The sequence below is a fragment of the Myxocyprinus asiaticus genome, chromosome 29 (genome assembly GCF_019703515.2).
Source record: "Myxocyprinus asiaticus isolate MX2 ecotype Aquarium Trade chromosome 29, UBuf_Myxa_2, whole genome shotgun sequence".
Lineage (NCBI taxonomy): Eukaryota > Metazoa > Chordata > Actinopteri > Cypriniformes > Catostomidae > Myxocyprinus > Myxocyprinus asiaticus.
The window spans coordinates 10,839,766-10,862,346 of record NC_059372.1 but is presented as its reverse complement, the minus strand read 5'-3'; the positions used below and the strand labels follow the sequence as shown (position 1 = coordinate 10,862,346).

The 22,581-nt window shown below is 40.7% G+C and overlaps 1 protein-coding gene across 1 annotated transcript in view; it reads left to right on the top strand.

Annotated features, from left to right (window-relative positions):
• Positions 1–22,581, top strand: part of vwa5b1 (von Willebrand factor A domain containing 5B1) — a 59,941-nt gene that overhangs the window by 22,998 nt on the left and 14,362 nt on the right. The window contains exons 8-15 of the mRNA XM_051662830.1: positions 6,129–6,239; positions 10,455–10,657; positions 13,465–13,579; positions 14,306–14,491; positions 14,940–15,141; positions 15,251–15,450; positions 20,779–20,992; positions 22,216–22,506. Of these exons, the coding sequence (XP_051518790.1) occupies positions 6,129–6,239; positions 10,455–10,657; positions 13,465–13,579; positions 14,306–14,491; positions 14,940–15,141; positions 15,251–15,450; positions 20,779–20,992; positions 22,216–22,506 (1,522 nt within the window). The remainder of the gene's footprint in view (positions 1–6,128; positions 6,240–10,454; positions 10,658–13,464; positions 13,580–14,305; positions 14,492–14,939; positions 15,142–15,250; positions 15,451–20,778; positions 20,993–22,215; positions 22,507–22,581) is intronic.

Genomic DNA, 22,581 nt, shown 5'->3' with positions numbered 1-22,581 from the left:
CTGGCTTATCTGCTGGTTCCTTTTGTGTGTCTGCATGTTTTCCTTTGCCTCTGGAGTGAAGTAATCAGCGTTTCCTTGGAGACGCTTGTTTGCGCCGCTCACAAGGTAATCACCCCCACCTGTGTGTCATTACCGCTGTGTATCTATTTCCATCTCGTGCCTCATCTAGTCGCCAGATTGTTCCCGTATGTTTTTGGTGTGCAGTCTTGCCTTCCTCTCGGTCTATTTTCACCTTTGTTTCTCTCAGTATTTTTCCAGTGTGGATTCGGTGGTTACCGCTCCTGGTTTCACCTGTTGGAATTATCGTATGGACACTTGCTCTGAACTGTTACTGCTCTGTGGATTACTCACCTCACCACATTGCCATCCTTTCCACCATTCCTTGTCCCAGGTGTCTCAGCTCACCACAGCCATTACTACTCTGCCAACAACTTACCTCATCGCCGTTATCATCCTCAACGCCTTTTCTCACCCGGATGTCTCAGCTCTTCACAGCCATCACTGCTCTGTGGATGACTCACCTCATCGTTGTTATCATCCTCACCACCATTTCTCATCCGGGTGTCCCATTTCATCACTGCCATCATCGTCACTCACCTCTCTGCAACCAGGACTGGGTTTTCAGTCATTAGTTCATTATTACATTCATTTGTGTTTCAAATAAAAACTGTATTCATTTTAATTTCCCTCTGCATTTGGGTCCTTCCTTAAACCACTCATGACAGAACAATCTGGCCAAACATGGACCCAGCAGAGGGAACATCTCTGGTTAACGCTATTTCACAACAGGCGGTGCTCCTCAGTCGTCAACAGGAGCAACTCTCATCCACCAGTCAAGTTGTTGAGGAGATGGCAAGATGGATAGCCGACCTGACATCCAGGATTGAACAACTTCGTCTCTCCCCCGACAGCGGTCTCAACTACATCAAGATCCTCTGAGCCTCTGTTAAATCCTCCAGCACCATACTCCTGTGAGCCTAAGATCTGTCGATCTTTTCTGTCCCAGTGTTCTCTGATATTTACCTTACAACTATCATCATTTCCTTCTGAACAAGCCAAGGTTGCTAACGTCATCACCTTGTTGACCAGTAGAGCTTGTGAGTGGGGGACCGCTGTGTGGGAGAATGAACATCCTTGCTGCTCTTCCTTCCGCACATTTTCTGATGAACTTCGCAAGGTGTTTGACCGATCTACATCTAGGAAGGAGGCAGCGAGGGAACTCTCGGAACATTGGCAAGGAGATCGTTCAGTTTCGACTTCTCCATTGAGTTTTGTACCCTCGCTGCATGGTGCAGTTGAAATGAGTAGACATTGTTGGACCGGTTTCTGCATGAGATCTATGCGTTGAACCTACCAAGCCACTTTGATGATCTGGTGGACCTTGTGATTAGGGTCGACAACAGGCTGGCCCTGCGACATCGTCACCGTAAACTTCCTCTATCCAGTGCTTCTGTGTCTGCTGCTACTCGACCTCCTTCGTCTGGTGAATGAGGAAGAGCCCATGCAGATTGGGAGAGCTCGGCTATCCACCACAGAACAACACCGACGCCTCATTAACGACCTCTGTCTGTACTGCGGACGACCAGGACACACTGCATCCTGCTGTCTGGTAAAAGACGCAGCTCACTAGTAGGCAAGTGGTTACTGGTGAGCGTTACCCCTTTGGACAAATCTCCTGGCAATAGAGACCATGTCCAGCTTGTCAGAAGAGTGCTTCAGTGGTTGCTGGAGAATCGTTTGTTCATCAAGGTGGAGAAGTGTGAGTTTCATGCATGGTCGGTTCCGTTCCTGGGGTTCGTCCTCTCGCCTGACGGTATCCGGATGGACCCGGCCAAGGTAAAGCAGTTGCAGATTGGTCAGTCCCAGATTCTTGCAAAGTGGTCCAGCGGTTTATGGGATTTGCCAATTTTTACCGGCTGTTCATCCAGAATTTCAGTCAGGCCGCCGCTCCTCTGACGAACCTAACTTCCACCAAAACTCATTTCTGTTTTCTCAGCAAGCTCAGTCTGCTTAACAAAAGCTAAAGAGCTGCTTTGTTTCAGCTCCCTTTCTGGTAAATCCTGACTCATCTCATCAGTTTGTGGTGGAAGTTGATGCATCAGAGGTGGGGGTAGGGGCTATTTTGTCCCAAAGGTCTCCATCAGATGGAAGGATACACCCCTGCATGTTCTTTTCTCATCACCTTACCCCTGCGGAACAGAACTATGAAATCAGGAATAGGGAGTTACTGGCTGTCAGATTAGTATTGGGTGAGTTCAGGGGTTCCATTTGTGGTTTGGACAGACCACAAGAATCTTGAGTACATCCGCACCGCAAAACAACTAAATTCCAGGCAGGCTCGCTGGACACTTTTCTTTGGCAGATTCGATTTTACTATCCCGTATCGCTCTGGGTCTATGAACGGTAAACCTGATTTTTTTGTCCCGCTCTTTTGAGACTAAGAACACCTCAACCTCCCCATATACCGTTATTCCACCCAACAGGGTGGTGGCAGTGGTGTCCTGGGAGATTGAGTCATGCAAAGCAGAGCAGACTTTGGACTCGATCTCCCAAGTCACCACTGCCACCATTCCCACAAAGTGTCCAGAGAGCCTGTTGTTTGTTCCTAAGTCGGTCTGAACTCACTTCCTCTGGTGATGTCATTCCTCTAACCTGGCCTGTCTTCCAGGAGCTACTCATACCCAGGCATTAGTTAAGCAATGGTTCTGGTGGACCTCATTGGCACGGGACATACAGGCCTGTTTCATTTTGGCCTGTCCGGTTTGTGCTAGCAACAAGTCTTCCAGTCGACTCCCTGAGGGGCTCCTTTAGCCGCTGCCAGTCCCTTAGAGACCCTAGTTGCACATTGCCATGGATTTTGTTACCGTATTACCCTCGTACAATGGCAATACAGTTATTTTAACTGTAGTAGACCGGTTCTCAAAGGCAACTCATTTCATTCCCTTCTCCAAATTACATTCAGCAAGGGAGACAGCAGCTGAAGTCATTGATCACGTCTTCTGTATTCATGGCCTCCCGGCAGATGTGGTCTCCGACAGGGGACCTCAATTCGTGTCTAAGTTTTGGGCTGAATTCTGCCGACAGTTGGGAGCGACTTCTAGCTTGGTCACCCCCAGATCAATGGGCAGGCCGAGCAGGCTAATCAGGATTTGGAGAGGGTCCTGTGCTGAGTGGCGCCTCGGGAATCGTCGACTTGGTGATCCAAACTATCCTGGGTCGAGTATGTGCATAATTCCTTTCCGGTTTCGTCTACGGGTCTGTCACCCTTCCTGGGCTGTTTAGGCTACTAGCCCCCATTGTTCCCTTCCTAAGAACCCGATGCTGCTGAACATGCACGCGTTCATCCAGAGATTCCATCACACCTGGAGGATCGCCAGAGAAGCCCTTTTTTTCCGGACTGGTGATCGGAACAAAGCATTAGCGGACCGTTACCGTTCTAAGCCCCCGGTTTACGTGTGTGGACAGAAGGTCTGGTTGTCCTCTCAGAACATTCCTCTCTGACTTCCCTCACGTAAGCTGGGACCTAAATTTATCAGACCATTTAACACCTCTAAGGTGCTTAGTCTGATGGCAGTTCATCTCAAATTGCCCCCCCCACTTTAGTAGAATTCACCCGACTTCCACATATCTAAAATCAAGCCTGATGTCCGCTCCCCCTTTCAGCCCGACTCCTCTGTTCCCCAGCCTCCTCGTCTAATAGATGGGGCTCTGGCTTACTCTGTTAGATGTCTTCTTGACATGAGGCGGAGGGGCAGAGGATATCAGTATCTGGTAGATTGAGAGGGCTATGGTCCGGAGGAGAGATGCTGGGTTCCGGCTCATGAAATCCTGGACTGCTCTCATTGACGAATTCCATCAGTGTCATGGTGGACCTTCAGGGGATGCCAGGAGGCATCCCTAGGGGAGGGGGTACTGTCACGGTTCCGGCTTATCTGCTGGTTCCTTTTGTGTGTCTGTGTGTTTTCATTCGCCTCCTTTGTTTTCCTTTGCCTCGGGAGCAGAGCAGTCAGCATTTCCTAGGAAATGCTCGTTTGCGCCACTCATGAGGTAACCACTCCCACCCGTGTGTCATTACTGTTCCCGTTTGTTTTTGGTGTGTAGTCTTGCCTTCCTGTTGGCCTGTTTTCACCTTTGTTTCTCTCAGTATTTTTCCAGTGTGGATTCGGTGGTTACCAATCCTGGTTTCACCTGGTTTCAATTATCGTATGGACACTTGCTCTGAACTGTTAATGCTCTGTGGATTACTCACCTCACCACATTGCCATCCTCGCCGCCATTCCTCGCCTGGGTGTCTCAGCTCATCACTGCCATCACTGCTCTGTGGATTACTCACCTCATCGTTGTTATTATCCTCACCACCGTTCCTCATCCGGGTGTCCCAGTTCATCAATTCCATCATCGTCACTCACCTCTCTGCAACCAGGACCGGGTTCTCAGTCATCAGTTCATTATTACATTCATTTGTGTTTTAATAAAAACTGTTTTAATTTTCATTCCCTCTGCATTTGGTTCCTTCCTTAAACCACTCCTGACATTGTGCATGTTCATGATAGGACACGAGAGAAATAGATCACGCAGCCCCCTCGTGAAATTGGAGCATTCAAGCGAAAACTCATTTGTTTATCTAAAAACAGGTCCACCACAGCGATAGTGACAAAAGAACACAACACAGCTGCACAGAAAATAGAGAACAGAACTTACTAAACATGTCTGAAGAGTTGACAGAGTTACCTACCTGATGCCGAAAATAGAAAACATACCTTTTATCACTTGTAATTTGCCATCAGATTAGGACATGGTGTGACTGTGGCTGCCTGTTGCCTCCTCTATGTTTCTGATTGATTTCCGATTACTCTGTTAAAAAAAATAAGGCTATCTATCACTGTGGCAGAACCTTATCCACTATCGCTTTGAAGGACCTGTTTTTAGATAAACAAAATTAGTTTTTGCATGAACGCCCCAATGTCGCAAGGGGGCTACATGAACTGTTGCTCTTGTACCCTATCATGAATGCGCGGTCAGTGATGAATGGTCAGTGAACATTTTCACTAAATAATACATTCGATTTTGGTTTGTTTCACACCAAACCGTATTGTATGCTTTCATAACAATCATGAGTCTCATGAAATAAATTATTCGACTTCTGAATTATAATTTTGTGTCCTTTTGAAGCTTGAAGAGGTGGTCACCATAAACTGCCATTGTATGACATCACTGAGCACGACATTAATTCACAATTTCTCCCTTTATGTTAAGAAAAAAAAAGTCATAAAGGATTATAACAACACATGGGTGAGAAAACAATGACTGAATTTTCATTTTTGGGTGAACTAATCCTGGGATTTGCCAATGGACGATGTTTTATTTTTATTTTTTATAATTGATTGCCCTTGCTTAGCTTGTAATGCATTCAAAAAGTACTGGTAGATCTCATTATTGTACTGTAAAAGTGCTCTCCTTCTTATTTGGCAAACCCATTAATATTTACAAACCTCATAATGCACTTACAGTATGCTGGAAATGCTGATGTGGCAATTGCATAGTGAGAAGTAGTCTTCTAATTTATATCTCTTACTTTACTTCAGTCTTAATATATGCACAACTTGGTATCATTGTCATCTGCTCAGTGATAAGTGTTGAGTAGTAGTCTAATGGTCAAGGTTCCTGACTGCTAACAAAGATTGTGAGTAAGGGTGGCATGTTGAAAAGACATTATCGGTTGTCCGCTAATCTAAATACTGGGGGGCATGTATCTGTGGTGGTTATGGTCCTGCCCTTGAGCAAGGCACTTGACCCCTGAGCTACCATCCCTGCAATTAGTTTAAGCAAGTTGCTTTTGGTAATTATCATCATGTTACATAGTACTTTTCAAGGATTATAATAATTTACTATCAAAATATTGTGAGGTTGCCAAATGCAATGACAAACAAAGGTTAGAAATGTAACATGACCCATGCAAAATGCAGGGGCCAGTCCATCCAATGACCTCTTTAAACGCCTCACCTCTTCTATATCGTTCCTGTCCCTATGCTTCCCTCCACTTCTATTGTATCTGTTTTCCATTATATAACCTACCCATCTAACACCCTCATTCATAGTGACCTCTTTTTTTTTGTATGTCTTCATAGGATGCAATGGTCGTGATTCTGAAAAGTCTTTTCCCAGCTTGCTTATTTAACATAGTGGGCTTTGGATCCAAGTATAAAACGCTGTTTGCCACCAGTCAGAGTTATGATGAGGTAGGTCACCCGCAGGGAACCAAAGCACAGCACAGCCAGTACACACATACTGTCCTCATTAGAACAGTAGTTTCACTATGATGGGTTCTACAGTGAAGAGGATAAATGTTTGGGTTTTTTCTATAGGGAACAGCTAACAAAGGTCTTGACTTATATAATGAAGACCTTGTAAAGTTTCATACTGATTTTGTAATTGTAAAGGTTCCAGCAAGAAGGAAGGGAGCGGGAAGCGGGGTGGCAGTCCAGGTAAGTCAAGTTTTCAATTGGTATCCTTCATGCGGTGGAGCCACTGAAGCAGGTCGTGATCCGAGTGGAGGATGAAGGCCCGCCCCAGCAGGTAGTAGCGGGTTAGGACCGCCCATTTGATGGCAAGGCACTCTTTCTTGATGGTGCTTAACTTAGTCTCTCTCAAAGAGAGCTTACGACTAATGTATAGCATGGGGCGCTCCACCCCCTCCACCTCCTGCGAGAGCACGGCCCCCAACCCCTTCTCTGATGCATCCGTCTGTAAAATAAAGGGGAGAGAGAAGTTAGGAGCATGTAAAAGCGGCCCGCCACAGAGTGCAGATTTCACTCTCGTGAAAGCCTGTTGGCACGCCTCCGTCCACTGGACCGGATCTGGCGCCCCCTTTTTAGTGAGATCAGTCAAGGGGCTGGTGACATCAGAAAATTTAGGAACAAACCTCTGTAATAACCAACCAGCCCCATGAACTGCCTCACCTCCTTTTTGAACATGGGCAGGCTGCTTTCGCTGCGGTCTTATCAATTTGCGCACTATTTCGGGTTTGCCTCAGTGACCTCAGAACGGCTCTCAGATGCTGCATATGCCTCTGCCAATCATTACTGTATATAATGATGTCATCTAAATAGGCGGCGGCATACTCGGCATGTGGCCGGAGTATCTTATCCATGAGGTGCTGGAACATAGCGAGAACCCCGAAGATACCGAAGGGAGGAGTGATGAATTGGTGTAATCCGAACGGTGTGGAAAAGGCAGTTTTTTTCTCGGGATAATGGAGTTAAGGGGATCTGCCAATATCCCTTAGTTAAATCCAGTGTCGAATAAAATTGAGCCGCACCCAACCGATCGAGCAGCTTGTCAATTCGGGGCATTGAGTACACATCAAATTTAGACACTGCGTTGACTTTCCGGTAATCAACACAGAACCGGACTGACCCATCACTCTTAGGTACAAGAACAACCGGGCTGGCCCAATTGCTGTGCGATTCTTCCATTACCCCCTTCTCGAGCATTGCCTCTAATTCATCCCAAATCACTTTTTTCTTATGTTCGGGCAAGCGGTACAGCCGACTATGCACTACCACTCCCGGTGGGGTCTTGATATGGTGTTGTATGAGGTTAGTATGACCGGGAAGAGGAGAGAACACGTTCACAAACTCGTTTTGCAATTTGGCCACCTCCATGAGCTGGGACGGTGAGAGGTGTTCTCCACAAGGGACCGGGGTGAATGGGTCGGCTTTGAACTTCACCTCCGGACCAAGCTCCACCCTCTCTGGAACTACCGTCGCCATGGACATGAGGACTGCCTCTCTCCATAATTTAAGGAGGTTGGGGTGGTAAATTTGACGTGCTCTACCTCTATCCATTCGCTTAACCTCATAATCGAGATCCCCGACTCGCTGTGTAACCTCAAAGGGTCCTTGCCACTTGGCGAGCAATTTTGAGCTTGATGTGGGGAGTAATACAAGTACTTTTTCTCTCGGTGCAAATTCCCATAGCTATACAGCTGGCTTTGTGTCTCTTGAGCTTGGAGAAAATTTTGTTGTGACAACTGACCCAGTGTGTGTAACTTTGCTCAAAGATCAAGGACATAATGAATTTCATTCTTACTTTGGGAAGGTCCTTCCTCCCATGCCTCCCGTATGACATCAAGCACCCCGCGGGGCCAGCTTCCATACAGGAGCTCGAAGGGGGAAACCTCGTGGAGGCTTGCGGGACCTCCCTGACTGCAAATAATAGGGGTTCCAGCCATTTGTCCCAATTTCTAGCGTCCTCGTGCAGGAACTTGCGAATCATAATTTTCAGGGTTCGATTAAATCGTTCCACCAGCCCGTCAGTTTGCGGGTGATAAACAGTTTAATCCCCAGCAATTTGTAAAGTTTGCATAGTGTTCGTGACATAAACGTTGTGCCTTGGTCGTTAAGGATTGGAGGTGGTGGCCGACTGCTCAAAGAAACTCAGGAATGCCTCTGGCTCGTCCTGGGAGCCCATCTGTGGGAGCAGCGGCTGTGGCTTCATCGCTGCTTCCGGGGCCAAGGTGGAGGAACCGCCTGGAGCTAACCAGCTCCGCAAGGCTTGAAGGAGCTCCTGGAGATGGCGATCTTGCACAAGGAAGGCTTGGTGGTGGGTCTCTTGGATGCTGGCCAGGGCACGGATGACTTTGTCCAGCAGTGAGGTGTCCATGGCGACCAGTCTTCTTCCTAATCCTAGGTTTTGGCACCAGTGTAAAGGTTCCAGCAAGAAGGAAGGGAGCCCGAAGTGGGGTGGCAGTCCAGGTAAGTCAAGTTTTAATGGTCTCTCAGTTTCACAAACACAGTCTTTGGGCTTTTTAGCTTAACAAGCACAGCATTAACTCTTCAGCTTCATAGATATCAATGGTAAGCTTTTCAATAGGCACACACACACACAACATCACTGGACTGTCTCTCTCTGTGTCTCTGGCCTTCTCGGCAGCCTTTTCTATCCTGTCTCCGTCGTCACTGTAATGAGACACGGGTGTTAAGCATCAATAATCACCAGGTGATGGCCCTTACCACTTCCTCTCATCCCAATGACAGACACACGACCACGTTCCACTCCACAATAATTTATAAAATGTATTTTATACAAGAATTCACTGCTTAAAGGTGCACTCAGTAATTTTTTCCTAATTTAAAAAGCATTACTTCTAAAGAAATGAATTCTAATTTTAAGACATAAGTATAAAATCATGAACACTCACAGAAAAATGAAAACATGGAGAGGGTCCCCTCATGGGGGCTGCCATGTAAGAATCACATGACCAGCCAAATACTACTCACTTAATCTCAGTAACCGCCCTGTTATTGGACACTTTCACCCAGGGATTAAATTAATCCTGGCAGACTGCATATAGTGAATTTCTACGATAGCAGTTACTAAAAACTATTGCATTTTAATGTTGCTGCATCCATGCCCTTAGGTGTGAGTGTCTCAAGTCCAAGAAGAGATATAGAAAATTTACTGAGTGCACCTTTAATCAGTATTTTTGTCTTGTTTTCCAGTAAAAAATATCTAAACATCCTTAAAACAAGATAACTTGAGAAGCATTTAAATTTCTTGAAATGGATATTAAAATGTTAAACGATATCAAAGAAAATATATCTTGAATTAAAGGGATAGTTCACTCAAAAAATAAAATTCCATCATCATTTACTCACCCTCATGTCGTTCCAAATGCGTATGACTTCCATGGAAAAAGGTGATGTTAGGTAGAATGACAGCTTTTAATCACCATTTATTTTCATTGTATGGAAAGAAAAACACAAAGAAAGTGAATGGTGACTTAGACTAACATGCTACCTAACATCATCTGATGTGTTCTACAGAAGAAGGTCATACAGGTTTTAAGTCTGGGGTGAGTAAATTATGGTAGAATGAGCATTTTTGCAAAATGAGAGAAAAAAGACAAATGACAAGATTGACAAATTGTGTTGTCATGTTTTAAGCATAAATGTAACAGAATATATTGAGGTTTATGTTTATGTTTTTATGCTTAAAAAAAAAACTATCTTGTTTTAAGGATGTTTAGATGTTTTTACTGGAAAACAAGAAGAAAAACAACAACAACAAAAAAAAAAAGAAAATAGTAATTTTCTTAATATTTTTCTTGTTTTCCGGTAAAATTATCTAAACATTCTTATAACAAAATAACTCTTTACCAGTGAGGTAAGAAAAAAATAAAACTTGATTCAAAGGGAAAACAAGTTGATCTTTTTTTACCCCATTGGCAAATAGTTTTTTCTAGTTTTAAGCATAAAACCCACCAAATGCTGTTAGATTTCTTTGAAAACACTTAATATGCCATTTTGCTTATCAAGTATTTTTTTCTTCTTGTAATGATGTTTAGCTATTTTTACCTATAAAACAAGACAAAATACTGAAAAAGAAATGGAATTTTTACTAACAAAAAGTAACACACTGTTAACCACAAGCAAATCTCATTTATGGCACAGGAAACTTTAGCTTTGGCTTGCGAACACGTGAAGAAGATCCGGGCTGACATGGGTGGTACAAACTTACTGGCTCCACTTAACTGGGTCCTACGGCAGCCCATGCAGAGAGGCCATCCTCGCCTGCTCTTCCTCCTAACGGACGGAGCCGTCACCAACACCGGGAAGGTTATCGAGTTGCTCCGTAGCCACGCCCGATTTACCAGGTCAGTAAAACGTCTCTGGTTTTATGATTATTTTTGCATGGTACTGTCAGAAAATTGTTAGTATCTATCAAATTTGATTCTACTGTGCATTAAAATGGTTTTGCAATCTTGACATCATGTATTAGTCTGAAAATTTTGCTTTTTTCAGGACTTGACTTGTGCAACAAAGGTCATGCAGCTCTCGCTAATGAGTCTGAATTTGGAAGCCAGCGGAGAAACTGCCAGACCTTTTCTATTTAAAAAAATTCTATTTAATATTAAGAGCCTTTTAAATTTAATATCATTAGTTGAAGGACACAAAGGTCCTCAACTATGCAATTAGATCAGCACAGATGGGAGAGCGAGAAAATTGATGTCTCTCTGTTTAATCCTTTCAGATAACACTAGCTATAACGCCGCTGGTATTCAGCGTCTTTGTTCCCAGGCTCTGTTGCCTTCAAGAGCTTTCCATCTTTTACCTCCAGTCAATTTATCACCTGCCTAGATGTTCACCTTAGAGAAGCAGTTCTTTTCTTGCTCGTCCTCTAAAGGAGAGGCTGCAATAGCTGTCTTTCAAAAGAACGGACAAAAACGTAGGTTTTAACAGCCATTCCTTCAACACAATAGACACAAGTTGAGGTCAGACACAAAGAGGATGGCTTGAAAATGATGATAAAGTGTAATTTATCGTCTTCAACACCCCTTGCCCTTCGCAGCATAGAAAGAGGTGTTGAGAATATAGCAGCAGTATAATTCCCTGCACTTCAATGCCATTTCTGTGCTGTATGGACACGACTAGGCTTTTCTTTGCTTGCGAGGGAAAAATTATTCGCAGTAAATTCATCAGACTACCGTCCATACTTCTGTTCAGACTTAGAAAATGCACCACTGACAGATGTGTTCCCTGTCAGCACAATGAGCAAATAGCACTGTATCTTCAATGGAGTGGTGAGCCACAGATGTTGCTCACTTTGAAGGTCACTGTCTTTAATTACTTCTGTTGGCATTAAGATACTGTTTATTAGCTCCACTGGCTTTTAAAAACCTCAGTGAAGCAGAGATCTGGTAATTATGAGCAATTTTAATAGAGTAAACCTGATGTATTTGCTGATAAAGGATTCTGTGGGTTAAGACATACTGTAAGCTCTGTTCCAAAACCTAGTAAGCCACCTACCTAGACCTATCATAGGGGTGCAAAGAAATGGTTATTTACAACATTATGCTACCAAAAACATACTCTTTGCAAGAATGCATTGGAAGTTGTCTGATTGTAAATAACATGCATTTTTGCAATTTTAGCAGTGACAATCCTCAGTACTCAAGGACAAGATTCAGAAAGAACTGTTGCTCTGCAATGACAGTAGTTGACCTGAAAGAAAAAGGTTACCCTAGAAGTTTCTGCTCATGCCCACTATAGCGCCCCTTGTGGCAATGCTGAGATGCATTCTGACACATTTTAAAATGTGTAAACTGGTGTATCTAGAATAGTTTACATTCATGTACCTTTGTAGAGCATATTTTTGTGCATAAAACATCAGCAGATGATATATTATAGATGAAAATATTATCATGTCGATAGCGGAATTACTGCTGATATTTTTGCTGATAACTTGTTACTGTTTATTTGCTTGGGGCAGAGAATCTCTGACTGAAAAAGTTAAAATATAGCTCAACCTAATTAGAAATTGGCTATTTTAATCTATATTTGTTTGTGGTATGTATTTTTTATGTTTGAGTATTGTGTTGTTAGCTTAGCAACATGCTAACATCAAACTGTATTTAAATCAGCTTGCTTATATAGAGTGTGGTATGTATTTTATGTTTGAGTGCTATTGTTAGCTTAGAAACATGCTACCGTCAAACTGTATTCAATTCAGCTTGCTTATCTTGAATTGTTTACGTTTATGTATGTTTTGGGTTGAAGATACCTCATTTGGCCAAATTACAAGGCAATCCCAACTTACTTTGAAACAAACTCAGTGAAAAAAATCAATCCAAGATAGCGGATAAGAGAAACACTGATTACGAAAAATACACAAACATAGCTATTGATGAAAATAGTTCAATGTAATGAAAAAATGCATTATTTTACTCAATATTTGTGTGTGCTTTGTATTTTTATACATTATTAGAGTATCGTATCATTAGCTTAGCAACATGCTACCTTGAATCTGTATTGAAATATTTGTACGTCGAGTCTCCCATGCACTTTACGTGAGTAGCGCTATTTGTGTGGCGTGCAGAGTTGAAGCCTATATGTTTTAAATCAGTAACTTCGAGATTCAGTTATAGTTAGGATGCTGCCTTAGGATTGCTGAACTCGTTCTTGTGCTAAAAAAACGTAGACGCAGTGCAATAAATAGAACAGAATGCAGGTCTCGAGACGTTTTCAAAAGTTCTTTTTAACTTGACACGGCATCTTTAAAAAGTCAAGCTCTTGTTTACATTGAAAAACAAACAAAAACAGTGCAGATAGGTGAAAAAACGTATTAAGTGTGAACGGCCCCTTAGAATGCAGCTGCATTTGTAGACAGCAAGGCTTAGAGCAAGAGTTTTTTTAGCTGAAGAAGGTTTTATGCCCGTAATAAGAAAAAAAAAAAAAAAAATATATATATTTTTTTTCCTTTCTGTCTTTCTGATAGCTCTCCGCTTGCCAATTCGTAGAATTTATAAAGCAATACTCTTCAGAGAATCTTCAATTGAACCGATATTGTCTGTCAGAGATACAGTTTCTTCAAACCTTTGTCTTAATTTGATGGTCTTTTCATGTTTTCTTTTCATACACTCACTGCACCTGTTGTGTATCTGTGTGCTGTGTATCATGGCAGGTGTTATGCGTTTGGCATCGGTCCGGGTGCATGCACAAGGCTGGTTTTAGGACTGTCCGCCGTTTCCAGAGGCACAGCTGAGTTCCTGGCAGAAGGGGAAAGATTGCAAACCAAGGTTCTCATTTCTTCTGACATGTTTGTTCTCCACCACAACAGCTCAGTTATTTTAAATGTCACCACGAAGCAATTACAGCACAGCTGATAACTGCAGGGTGTCCAGTTGTATTAGCAATTAACAATATGTTTTGTCCCGTACATGAATTAGGATAATGAATGAGTTTTGTCTTGAACATGAATAAGGATAATGATCAAAGCTTGATAGCACATTTAATGTTTGTTTCTTCTCTCCAAGGTGTTTAATTTCTGCCTTTTTCTAATACTATAGTACATGTATTTTATTTATTTGGTATATTTAACAGAATACAGTGGGGTTCAAAAGTCTGAGACCACTAGTGAAAATGATTCTGTTTTACATTTTCTTTACTTTACAAATTATACTATCAGCATAACATTTAAAGTGAAATGTTTAGTAAAATTGTGTGCTTCAATGGAAACAAGGAAATCTGACCTTTTTTCTTACTAAGGACATAGTCAATGTCACAAATATGGTTATTTGATTAGAGACCTATAAATACTGCAGAATCTTTCTTCTGCATTTCATGTCATAATGTTTATTTGGGTTAATGTTTCGAAATCCTAAAACCTTCAGGTTTACGTTAGATTTTACATTTCAGAAGTGGTTGCAGACTTTTGGACTCCACTGTATATAGACTGAGTTCCCTTGATTTAATGTAGAAGATAGTGTTTGACCTGGTGGTTATTTCTGTCTTTGGACTGACAGATGATTAAGTCCCTGAAGAAGTCCATGACATCAGTATTGACTGATATCTCTATTGAGTGGTTGTATCCAGAGACAAAGGAGATCTTGCTCTCTCCAGTGGGGGCGACCTGTCTGTTCCCTGGTGACCATCTGATTGGATACAGTGTGGTCTGTGATACCTCCAGATATCACTCCAATCCCAAATCAGTGAGTGCTTTAAAACTGTGCACAATAACATGCTATAACTGGACTTATATTGTCCTGGAATTATAAAGCGTTATAAGCACTAGATATGCACCAATGTATCGACCAAACAGCAGTATAAGCTGCTAAAAGCCATTTGTAAGCTTTGCACTGCTAGAATTTCACAAGGTGGAACAACCGTTAAAACATTTATAACAAACAATTTGATGTAATTCATTATTAGTGATTTGAAACAAGGTAGCATATAAAAATCAGAATCACCAAACTATTGGTATAGGCACAATTTTTTTTGTATCAGTTCATACCTATTAAGCACCATTATAATAAAATCTATTTTAAATTAATATTAATTAAATCTAGGAAAAAAATATGTTTTGTCAGCAACAATATAGATTTAAAAACGGGTACAAAAAGCTGACAACTTCCTAATTGTATCTTCTTGACGTAACAGGATAAACGAAGACGATACAGCATGATGCGCTCCAATGAGTCGGCCAGTTCTGTATTCTACCACTCTCAAGAGGAGGAAGCTGGGAAGGTTTCCTCTGACAGTCAGGGGCTTCACCGAGACAGTCAGGTCACCTTGCTGTTTGACGGTTGCCAGGAGACAGTGTCTGAAAGCAGTCCTATCGCCACGGAGCAAGATACTATAGGTGTAGTACAGCTCTATTAGAGGCAAAATAGGACGATTTTAATGGTACTATTCCATTGCGAACACAGCCTCTATCATTTTAATGAGGGTTTTTTTTTTTTTTTGTACAGGAAATGAGACAAGCACCTCCCAGAGAAGACGTGCTTATAGCACCAATCAAATTGTTGATTATAACCCTACCAAGAAGGTCTACACCCCTAGTGACCCCAGCTCTGCGGTGGGGAAAAACCCACTTAGAAGAGCAAAAGTGCAGGAGCTGATTGGTCAGACACATCCTGATCATGGAGCACAGTGGAAAATAGACTACCAGGTTGGTGAATCCTAAACCATAAAGATTTGAAAAAATACTGCATTTGTATTCCTACATCATACAGGAAAAGTAAGTGAAAATTCTTCTAGTTTGCATTCTTTTCTAATTTAATGCAACATTTTTCATTACAAACTGTAAACTCCAGCTGGCACGGACTCCAGAAGTTTGTATAAAACCTGATGAAAATATCATTTAAATTAAAGGGATAGTTCACCCAAAAATGAAAACTCTCTCATTATTTACTCACCCTCATGCCATCCCAGATGTGTTTGACTTTCTTTCTTCTGCAGAACACAAACAAAGATGGTTTTAGAAGAGTAATTCAGCTCTGTAGGTCCATACAATGCAAGTGAATGGTGACCAGACATTTCAAGCTCCAAAAATCACATAAAGGCAGCATAAAAGTAATTCATATGACACCAGTGGTTACATCCATAACTTCAGAAGCGATATAATTGATGTGGGTGAGAAACAGATAAATATTTAGGTCCTTTTTTTACTATAAATCTCCACTTTCACTTTTACATTCTGAAAGTTAAAGTGAAAGTGGAGATTTATAGTAAAAAAAAAAACACTTGAAATATTGATTTGTTTCTCACCCAAAGTGATTGCATTGCTTCAGAAGACATATATTGTTTTTAACCACTGGAGTCATATGGATTACTTTTATGGTGCCTTTATGTGATTTTTGGAGCTTCAAAGTTCTGGTCACCATTCACTTGCATTGTATGGTCCTACAGAGCTGAAATATTCTTCTAAAAATCTTTGTTTGTGTTTGTGAAGAAAGAAAGTCACACACATCTGGGATGGCATGAGGGTGAGTAAATGATGAGTGAACTATCACTTTAACATTAATATTTATTCAATATTTAATATTACTAAAATATATATATATTAATGTTAATATTATTAATTACAAATTAATAAAATATTGTTTTTAAATTATTTTTATATTAATGATTCAAATTTGTGTTATTTATTTTACATCAACATTTTTCTTTGTTTTTGTATTTTTCAAAATCCAATTTCTGTTTATTTTCAGGTTTAAATGATAACTTATAATACAATTCTTGAGTATGCAATTAACATTGTAACATGGAAATTATTAGAAAACATTCTCTTACATTCTCAATAAATAGAAAAAAATGATCTAACATCCTTCATGCAAGTGTGTTTTGACACAAAGCAGAAGGCGTCTATTTTGGAAGTTGTTGTTTTCCTGTACACCCTGTCTACACCGGACGCGAGCGATGTCACATCGCAACACCTTGAGGCTGTCTACACTAGACGTGTCAAAGGGAATGTTCTACAACGTTTATTTGTGTTGCTGGCAGGAGTAGCGCCAGTGCGTGCAGTGCAAAATAGAAAGGGGTATCCGTTTACTGTTGGCGCAACACAACATTGTAGACAGCATCATTGATTATAATGGGAGTGATTTTCTTTTGTGGCACCACTCCGCTTGTGTCTGGTGTTGACAGGGTGTTAGAAGAAATAGCTGCAGGCAATCTTTACCATGGTGTCTGCTTCATCCAGAGTATCTGCTGTGATATGAAAAGATCCCTAGAAAGCTCCATGGATTCAGCTGTTTGTGCAGAGGGGTTATTTGGACTCATTTCTGAGCTCTGCGATGAGATGATGTGATCTGAATCTTCACATTGTGGCTGTAATTCAATCTTCTTACCGCCACATCCACACAAATAGAGTTCACACAGCCGGCGGAAGGCAAATTACAGTTCCCCAGACATTTAAGCAAAGGAATAATTCACAAAAAGGAAGTTTTAGGTGGACCCATTAGATGACATTTTGTGGTGCGTGACCATGCACACTATGATCCAAATTCACTTTAGGAAGTCTAGAGGGAGAAACAAGGTTTAGGTCTACCTGTCACAAAAAGACATGCCAGTGTTTGAACAGGGCTAAAGCAAGGGGGGTTGCAAATATATTCCTGACCCAGAGATAAATTAAAATTCAGTCAAGACCACAAGAGAAGGTGTGCTTCCTCTGTGACTGATAATGATGGCTGTGCTCATTTCATGCATGTCAATTGAGCTAAATGCATAAGACCCTTTATAGAGGGTTACAAAAGTAAAAACCCATTCATTTTCTCCAAAGAGAAATTATATTTTAATGAAAATGTATAAACCTTTTAAAGACAGACCTGCCATGAGCTCAAGTTTGTTAAGAGATGGTATATTCTTCTCTATGAAATAGAGCGCAACAGTGCCCACCATCCCTTTCAGCTGTCTTAGTTTCGAAAGTATTTTTCCAATTTGATTTAATAAAGTACTTCATAAAAGATTTCTAAGCCATGAACCAAACCAACCAGATGTGATGTGAATCTCAGCATAACAACAAACTTTGATTTGAAGCAAAATCAGACACAAAACAAAGGTACAAGACTGTGTACTAAACGTCTTTCACAAGGGAATGAACTACAATGCCATGAAGCATTGTGAATAACATAATTGAATTAAAAATGATGGAAAAATGTAAAAGTACTGATTTAAAGTTGTTGATTTTTTATAAGAAAAAATGAGTGTGATTTTTACTTCTGGAACCAGAGATTTACCAATCAGAGTTTTTTTCTTTTTTTTTTTTTTTTTTTTTTTTACCATAGAAATGAAAATCACTGCCAACTCCTTTGAAACATTGCAGATGATATAATCAAGTTGGTTTCCCAACACTCTCAAACTACTAAACTACTCAATATATATTTGAATTAGGCATGTAAGGATAAACAAATCATGATACGATACGACGCAGAAGCCTCATGATACGATTCGATTATTATTTTTTTAAAACAGCGCCCACGTTATGTATTTTAAATCTTAAATGACACAACAGTGTCTGACATTGGCAACAAAAAGCAGAGCACTGTAATATAGTAACTTAAACTACAGCACTGCATTTATTTTGTTTGATTGTTATGACAAAAACTCATATGAAAGAAAAATTAGTTTGTCTACTTTCAAGTTATTTTTATTTAGATAACACTTTTCACAATACACATCATGTCAAAGCAGCTTTATTGAAAATTATGCCTTAAAGTCTTAAAACCCCCAGTGAGCAAGCTAAAGGTGACCGTGGCAAAAAAAACAACAACAAAAAAAAACCTTTGAATGTTAGCTAGTGGAGAAAAAAACTTTACAAAATATGTACATAATCCAATATTATTTAGCGGTTTGAGCAAAAAACGATTGGCACACGTAATTTTTTTGCATGTTCTTACTGGTTTATCCAATGCGCGTTAGTGTTGTGTTCATAGCTGTTTACATTTTGACGTCAAAAGCAGAGAATTATAAGTCTCATGTAATTGCGGGTTTCTTACATTGTTGTTTTTTTGAATAAGCTGGTTTTTGATTGTTATGAGCGTCTTTCTGTGCATGTGATCACGCTTTGTGTGGGCTGGGAGAGGCTGGCTGTTAATTGCATCTTGCTGCCTCTGTTTCTGCCTCACAATAAAAGGACATGTTTGATGTACTGTAGCAACGGGACATGACACAGTTGTTTGGCAAATTCGACAAGCTGTAACAATACAATCTACTTGCCTTTTGCCGTTGGTCTTTGAGCTCTCAAATCGCCTATGTAGACTAGTTGCTCTGTTTTTCTGTGAGCGCTCAGTGCCGCCTCTCCGGGGAGGAGACTGTTTCGCAGATCTCAATGTTGCATTGCTTGGTTTAATCACGCTACCATTTATGTATTTATTTATGTATAGTACGATACATATGCTATCGGATCGAAAGCGTCTTATCGTATGGTACAATACGATACAATATTTTTTTTATGAAAACATTTTGCAGTAAACTTCAAATATATTGTTCTTAGAATCAAAATAAATTAAATTGTGAATATAAAATCAATAGTTCAATATTGTTTTGTCATTTTGGATTCAATTACATCATATGCAGTACATCATGGAATAAGTAGTTCATCCCATCTTGAAACAAAATAAGTGCATACTACCATTGGCTTTTTTACCATTTTCATTGACTTTTTGGAATCGAATCATAGCTTGTAATATTTTGATTTAACTTTGAGTGGGTTGGTTGGGTTCATGGCACGAGACGCTTAAAAAAGCAGCGAGATGAGTTCCAATGGTCAAAATTGACTGTCAAATGCATTTTTATATGGACAAGAATAAATAAAATAAAAAGATAGAGCAGACTGACTGTGTCCTATTTTGTGTCCTGTATTTGCAAAATGCGTCCTGTATAAATGGCTGTGTTGGAACTTGTAGCTTAGTAAGCTACAGATTCAAAGTAGCTTCCCCAACAGTAGTGAACGACACCTACTATGGCTAGCATCCACTTACCTGCCTTTTAGTAAATCAGTTAAGACTACTAGACAAACTTTACATCATCTAATTAATTTTCATGAGCCAGGCTGATAAGGTTTATAGAGGTTTAAGATCACTCCTCCACTCACTGTTGCGCTCTATTTAAAGTTGCTCTTCCAGGGAAACTTATAGATACATCTTCACATTTGCTTTCCTAACAGACCGCATTATGTTTCTCATGGTCTGTTTGTGTATTTGCATTCCTGAACAAACCAGCAATACAAGCAATAATGGCACATCTAGTACATACTGTACCAATTTCTTGACATTGTGTTTCGCATTCAATGAGTTCAGTGATACTTCTACATGGTCCGACACCCTGTCAAGAGGCATCCATCACAAAGGGTACAATTTGTTCTGACAACTATGACAATCCCTTGATGGCCATGATAAAATGTCCAATGTCTGGCTCTGTGAAAGGAGAGAAGGTATCAATAGTCTGAGCACTAAACGTAATTCGCTTATGTTTTTCTTCTTTTGTAAGTTGCTTTGGATAAAAATGTCTGGCAAATGAATAAATGTAAATGTAATTGGTCATGGAAATGATATTAAAAAAGGGAGTGAGAAATATTAGAGATTATCTATGGCATAAAAAGAGTCCTTGATTTCCCCGTAATGTGCATAATAATAACTTTAATGGTCCTTATTAGCTACTCAGCAGGCATCAAATTTTCATGGACCAAATTGCCATTAAACCCAAAGGAATAATAAGAGCTAGCATGGTTACGGTGTCTCTAAGAAATCATTGTGCTCATAAACTCCTTCTAGATGGGCTGAAATAAATTAGATTCCCTTTCATTACATGTTGCCTGCCTGCATGTTTAAAATTGCAGTTGCAATCAGCATGCTTAACGCAGGTTTTCCACATGATTTTCCATGAACTTGCGAAACATACTGAATAACCGATCTGATTGGCCAAGATGTAATAGACCTGTGTCCAGTGTACTTAAAGGAATAGTTCACCCAAAATTTGCCTTTTTTTCCCCCAACAGCCACAGTTGGCCAGCCTGTGTGCCACCTCCTCAAGAGCACGTCCCACAGCTGGTCACAAACCTCCAGTGCAGCAGTATGAGGGGCTCCAGGGGGAGCCAAAGGCAGATCAAACCCAGCCTGGCCCCTCTGCGCAGGGGGTGACCCAGGGACCCATAGAAGATGGCTCCAGGTCTTCAACGGACAGTCCTTCTCAAGGCAGCACTGGTGATGCAGGTTGTAATTTTTGGACCTTCAAAGTTCTGGCCACCATTCACTTGCATTATATGGACCTACAGAGCTGAGACATTTTTTCTAAAAATCTTTGTTTGTGTTCTGCAGAAGAAAAAAAGTCATACACATCTGGGATAGCATGAGGGTGAATAAATGATGAGAGAATTTTCATTTTTTGGGTGAACTGCTGTCCCTTTAATATCTAAGCTTCTCAAGTAAATCTATCTTGTTTTAAGGATGTTAAGCTATTTTTACTGGCAAACAAGAGAAAAATAGAAAAGAAAGAATTTTTGGGGGGCAATTTCCAGAACCAAACCAGCTAAACAAAATGGGCGGGCACTGTTGAACTATTTTATATATATATATAATATATACATAGTTGAACTGAATCACTATTAAACATTAAATATCTTCTCACATTGCACAGCAGTTTTGCATTAAGTGTGGACAGACAAATTGCTTGTCGCTGGAAACTTGGCACATTGCATCTGTATAAGAACAAAAGAAGTAGATTTTCTGATGTGTAATTATATTAGGGCATGCTGCTTGGGCTCAGAATTAAGCTGGCTTTTAATGCTATAATTTAAATAACCATAATCAGCCTCACAGTGTGAGTGTAGAGGCACTTAACAGCAAAGCATATGGCGAGGACCGACATGACACATGACTGACAAACTGTTCATGAATCATAGTTTATCAGAACTGTTGTTGTAAAATCTGTCTCTCTCTCTCTCTTGCTCTCTCTCCTGATCTGAAAAAAATTGGCCAAATGAATAACAAAGTTGTAAAGATATTATTTAATGAACATTTTTAGAATAGGTCCCTCAGTGTACTGTACATTGTAGGGCTATACTGTGATGTAGTAGGACTAGTTAATACAATAGATTCATAGATGTTTTTAGTGAAGATCAAAATAAGCTAAAAAATGCTTGCATATGGTCTAAACTGGTTTAAGATGGGCATTGCTGGTCTGTGACTGGCACAAGCTGCTTAAGCTGGTTATTGTTGCAGGTAGACCAGCTTGGCCAAGGTAGCCATGGTGGGTGGCCACACAAAACATATCTTATATATATACTAATAATATTACGGTATATACTAATAATAAGGTGGCGGTTTGAGCTAGTTTACCATCTGAACCAGCTTAGCCAGACTAGGGATGTTGTTTCAGTAGTGAACACATCTGTTACTCTGAACACTGGGTTTCTCTCCTGTGTGTTTTGGAACAGATGGCTACACACATCAGCTTTGCGAAGTTGAAACACCCCAAGATCCTCATACATCAGAATTTAAGGCCAGTCGGGGAAAGGGAAATTGCAAAGCGGTTGTATCAGGACTGCTGTGTGGAAAACCCATGAAATGGGAGGTGAGCTTTGACATTCAGCCTTACCTCAAAGGGCGAGAACGAGAGGAAAAAGTTCACGAAGACCTGTGGAATGAAACGTTCCATCACCTGGCAGGGCGTTCAATTATTCAAGACTTTGAACACATGGCCATGAAGGAGTGTGATATTGAGCATGGTAAGGAACTTCAGACTTTATTCAACATGTAGCTTTTATTTACTTTAAAGTGACTAACAATATACTTACAATATA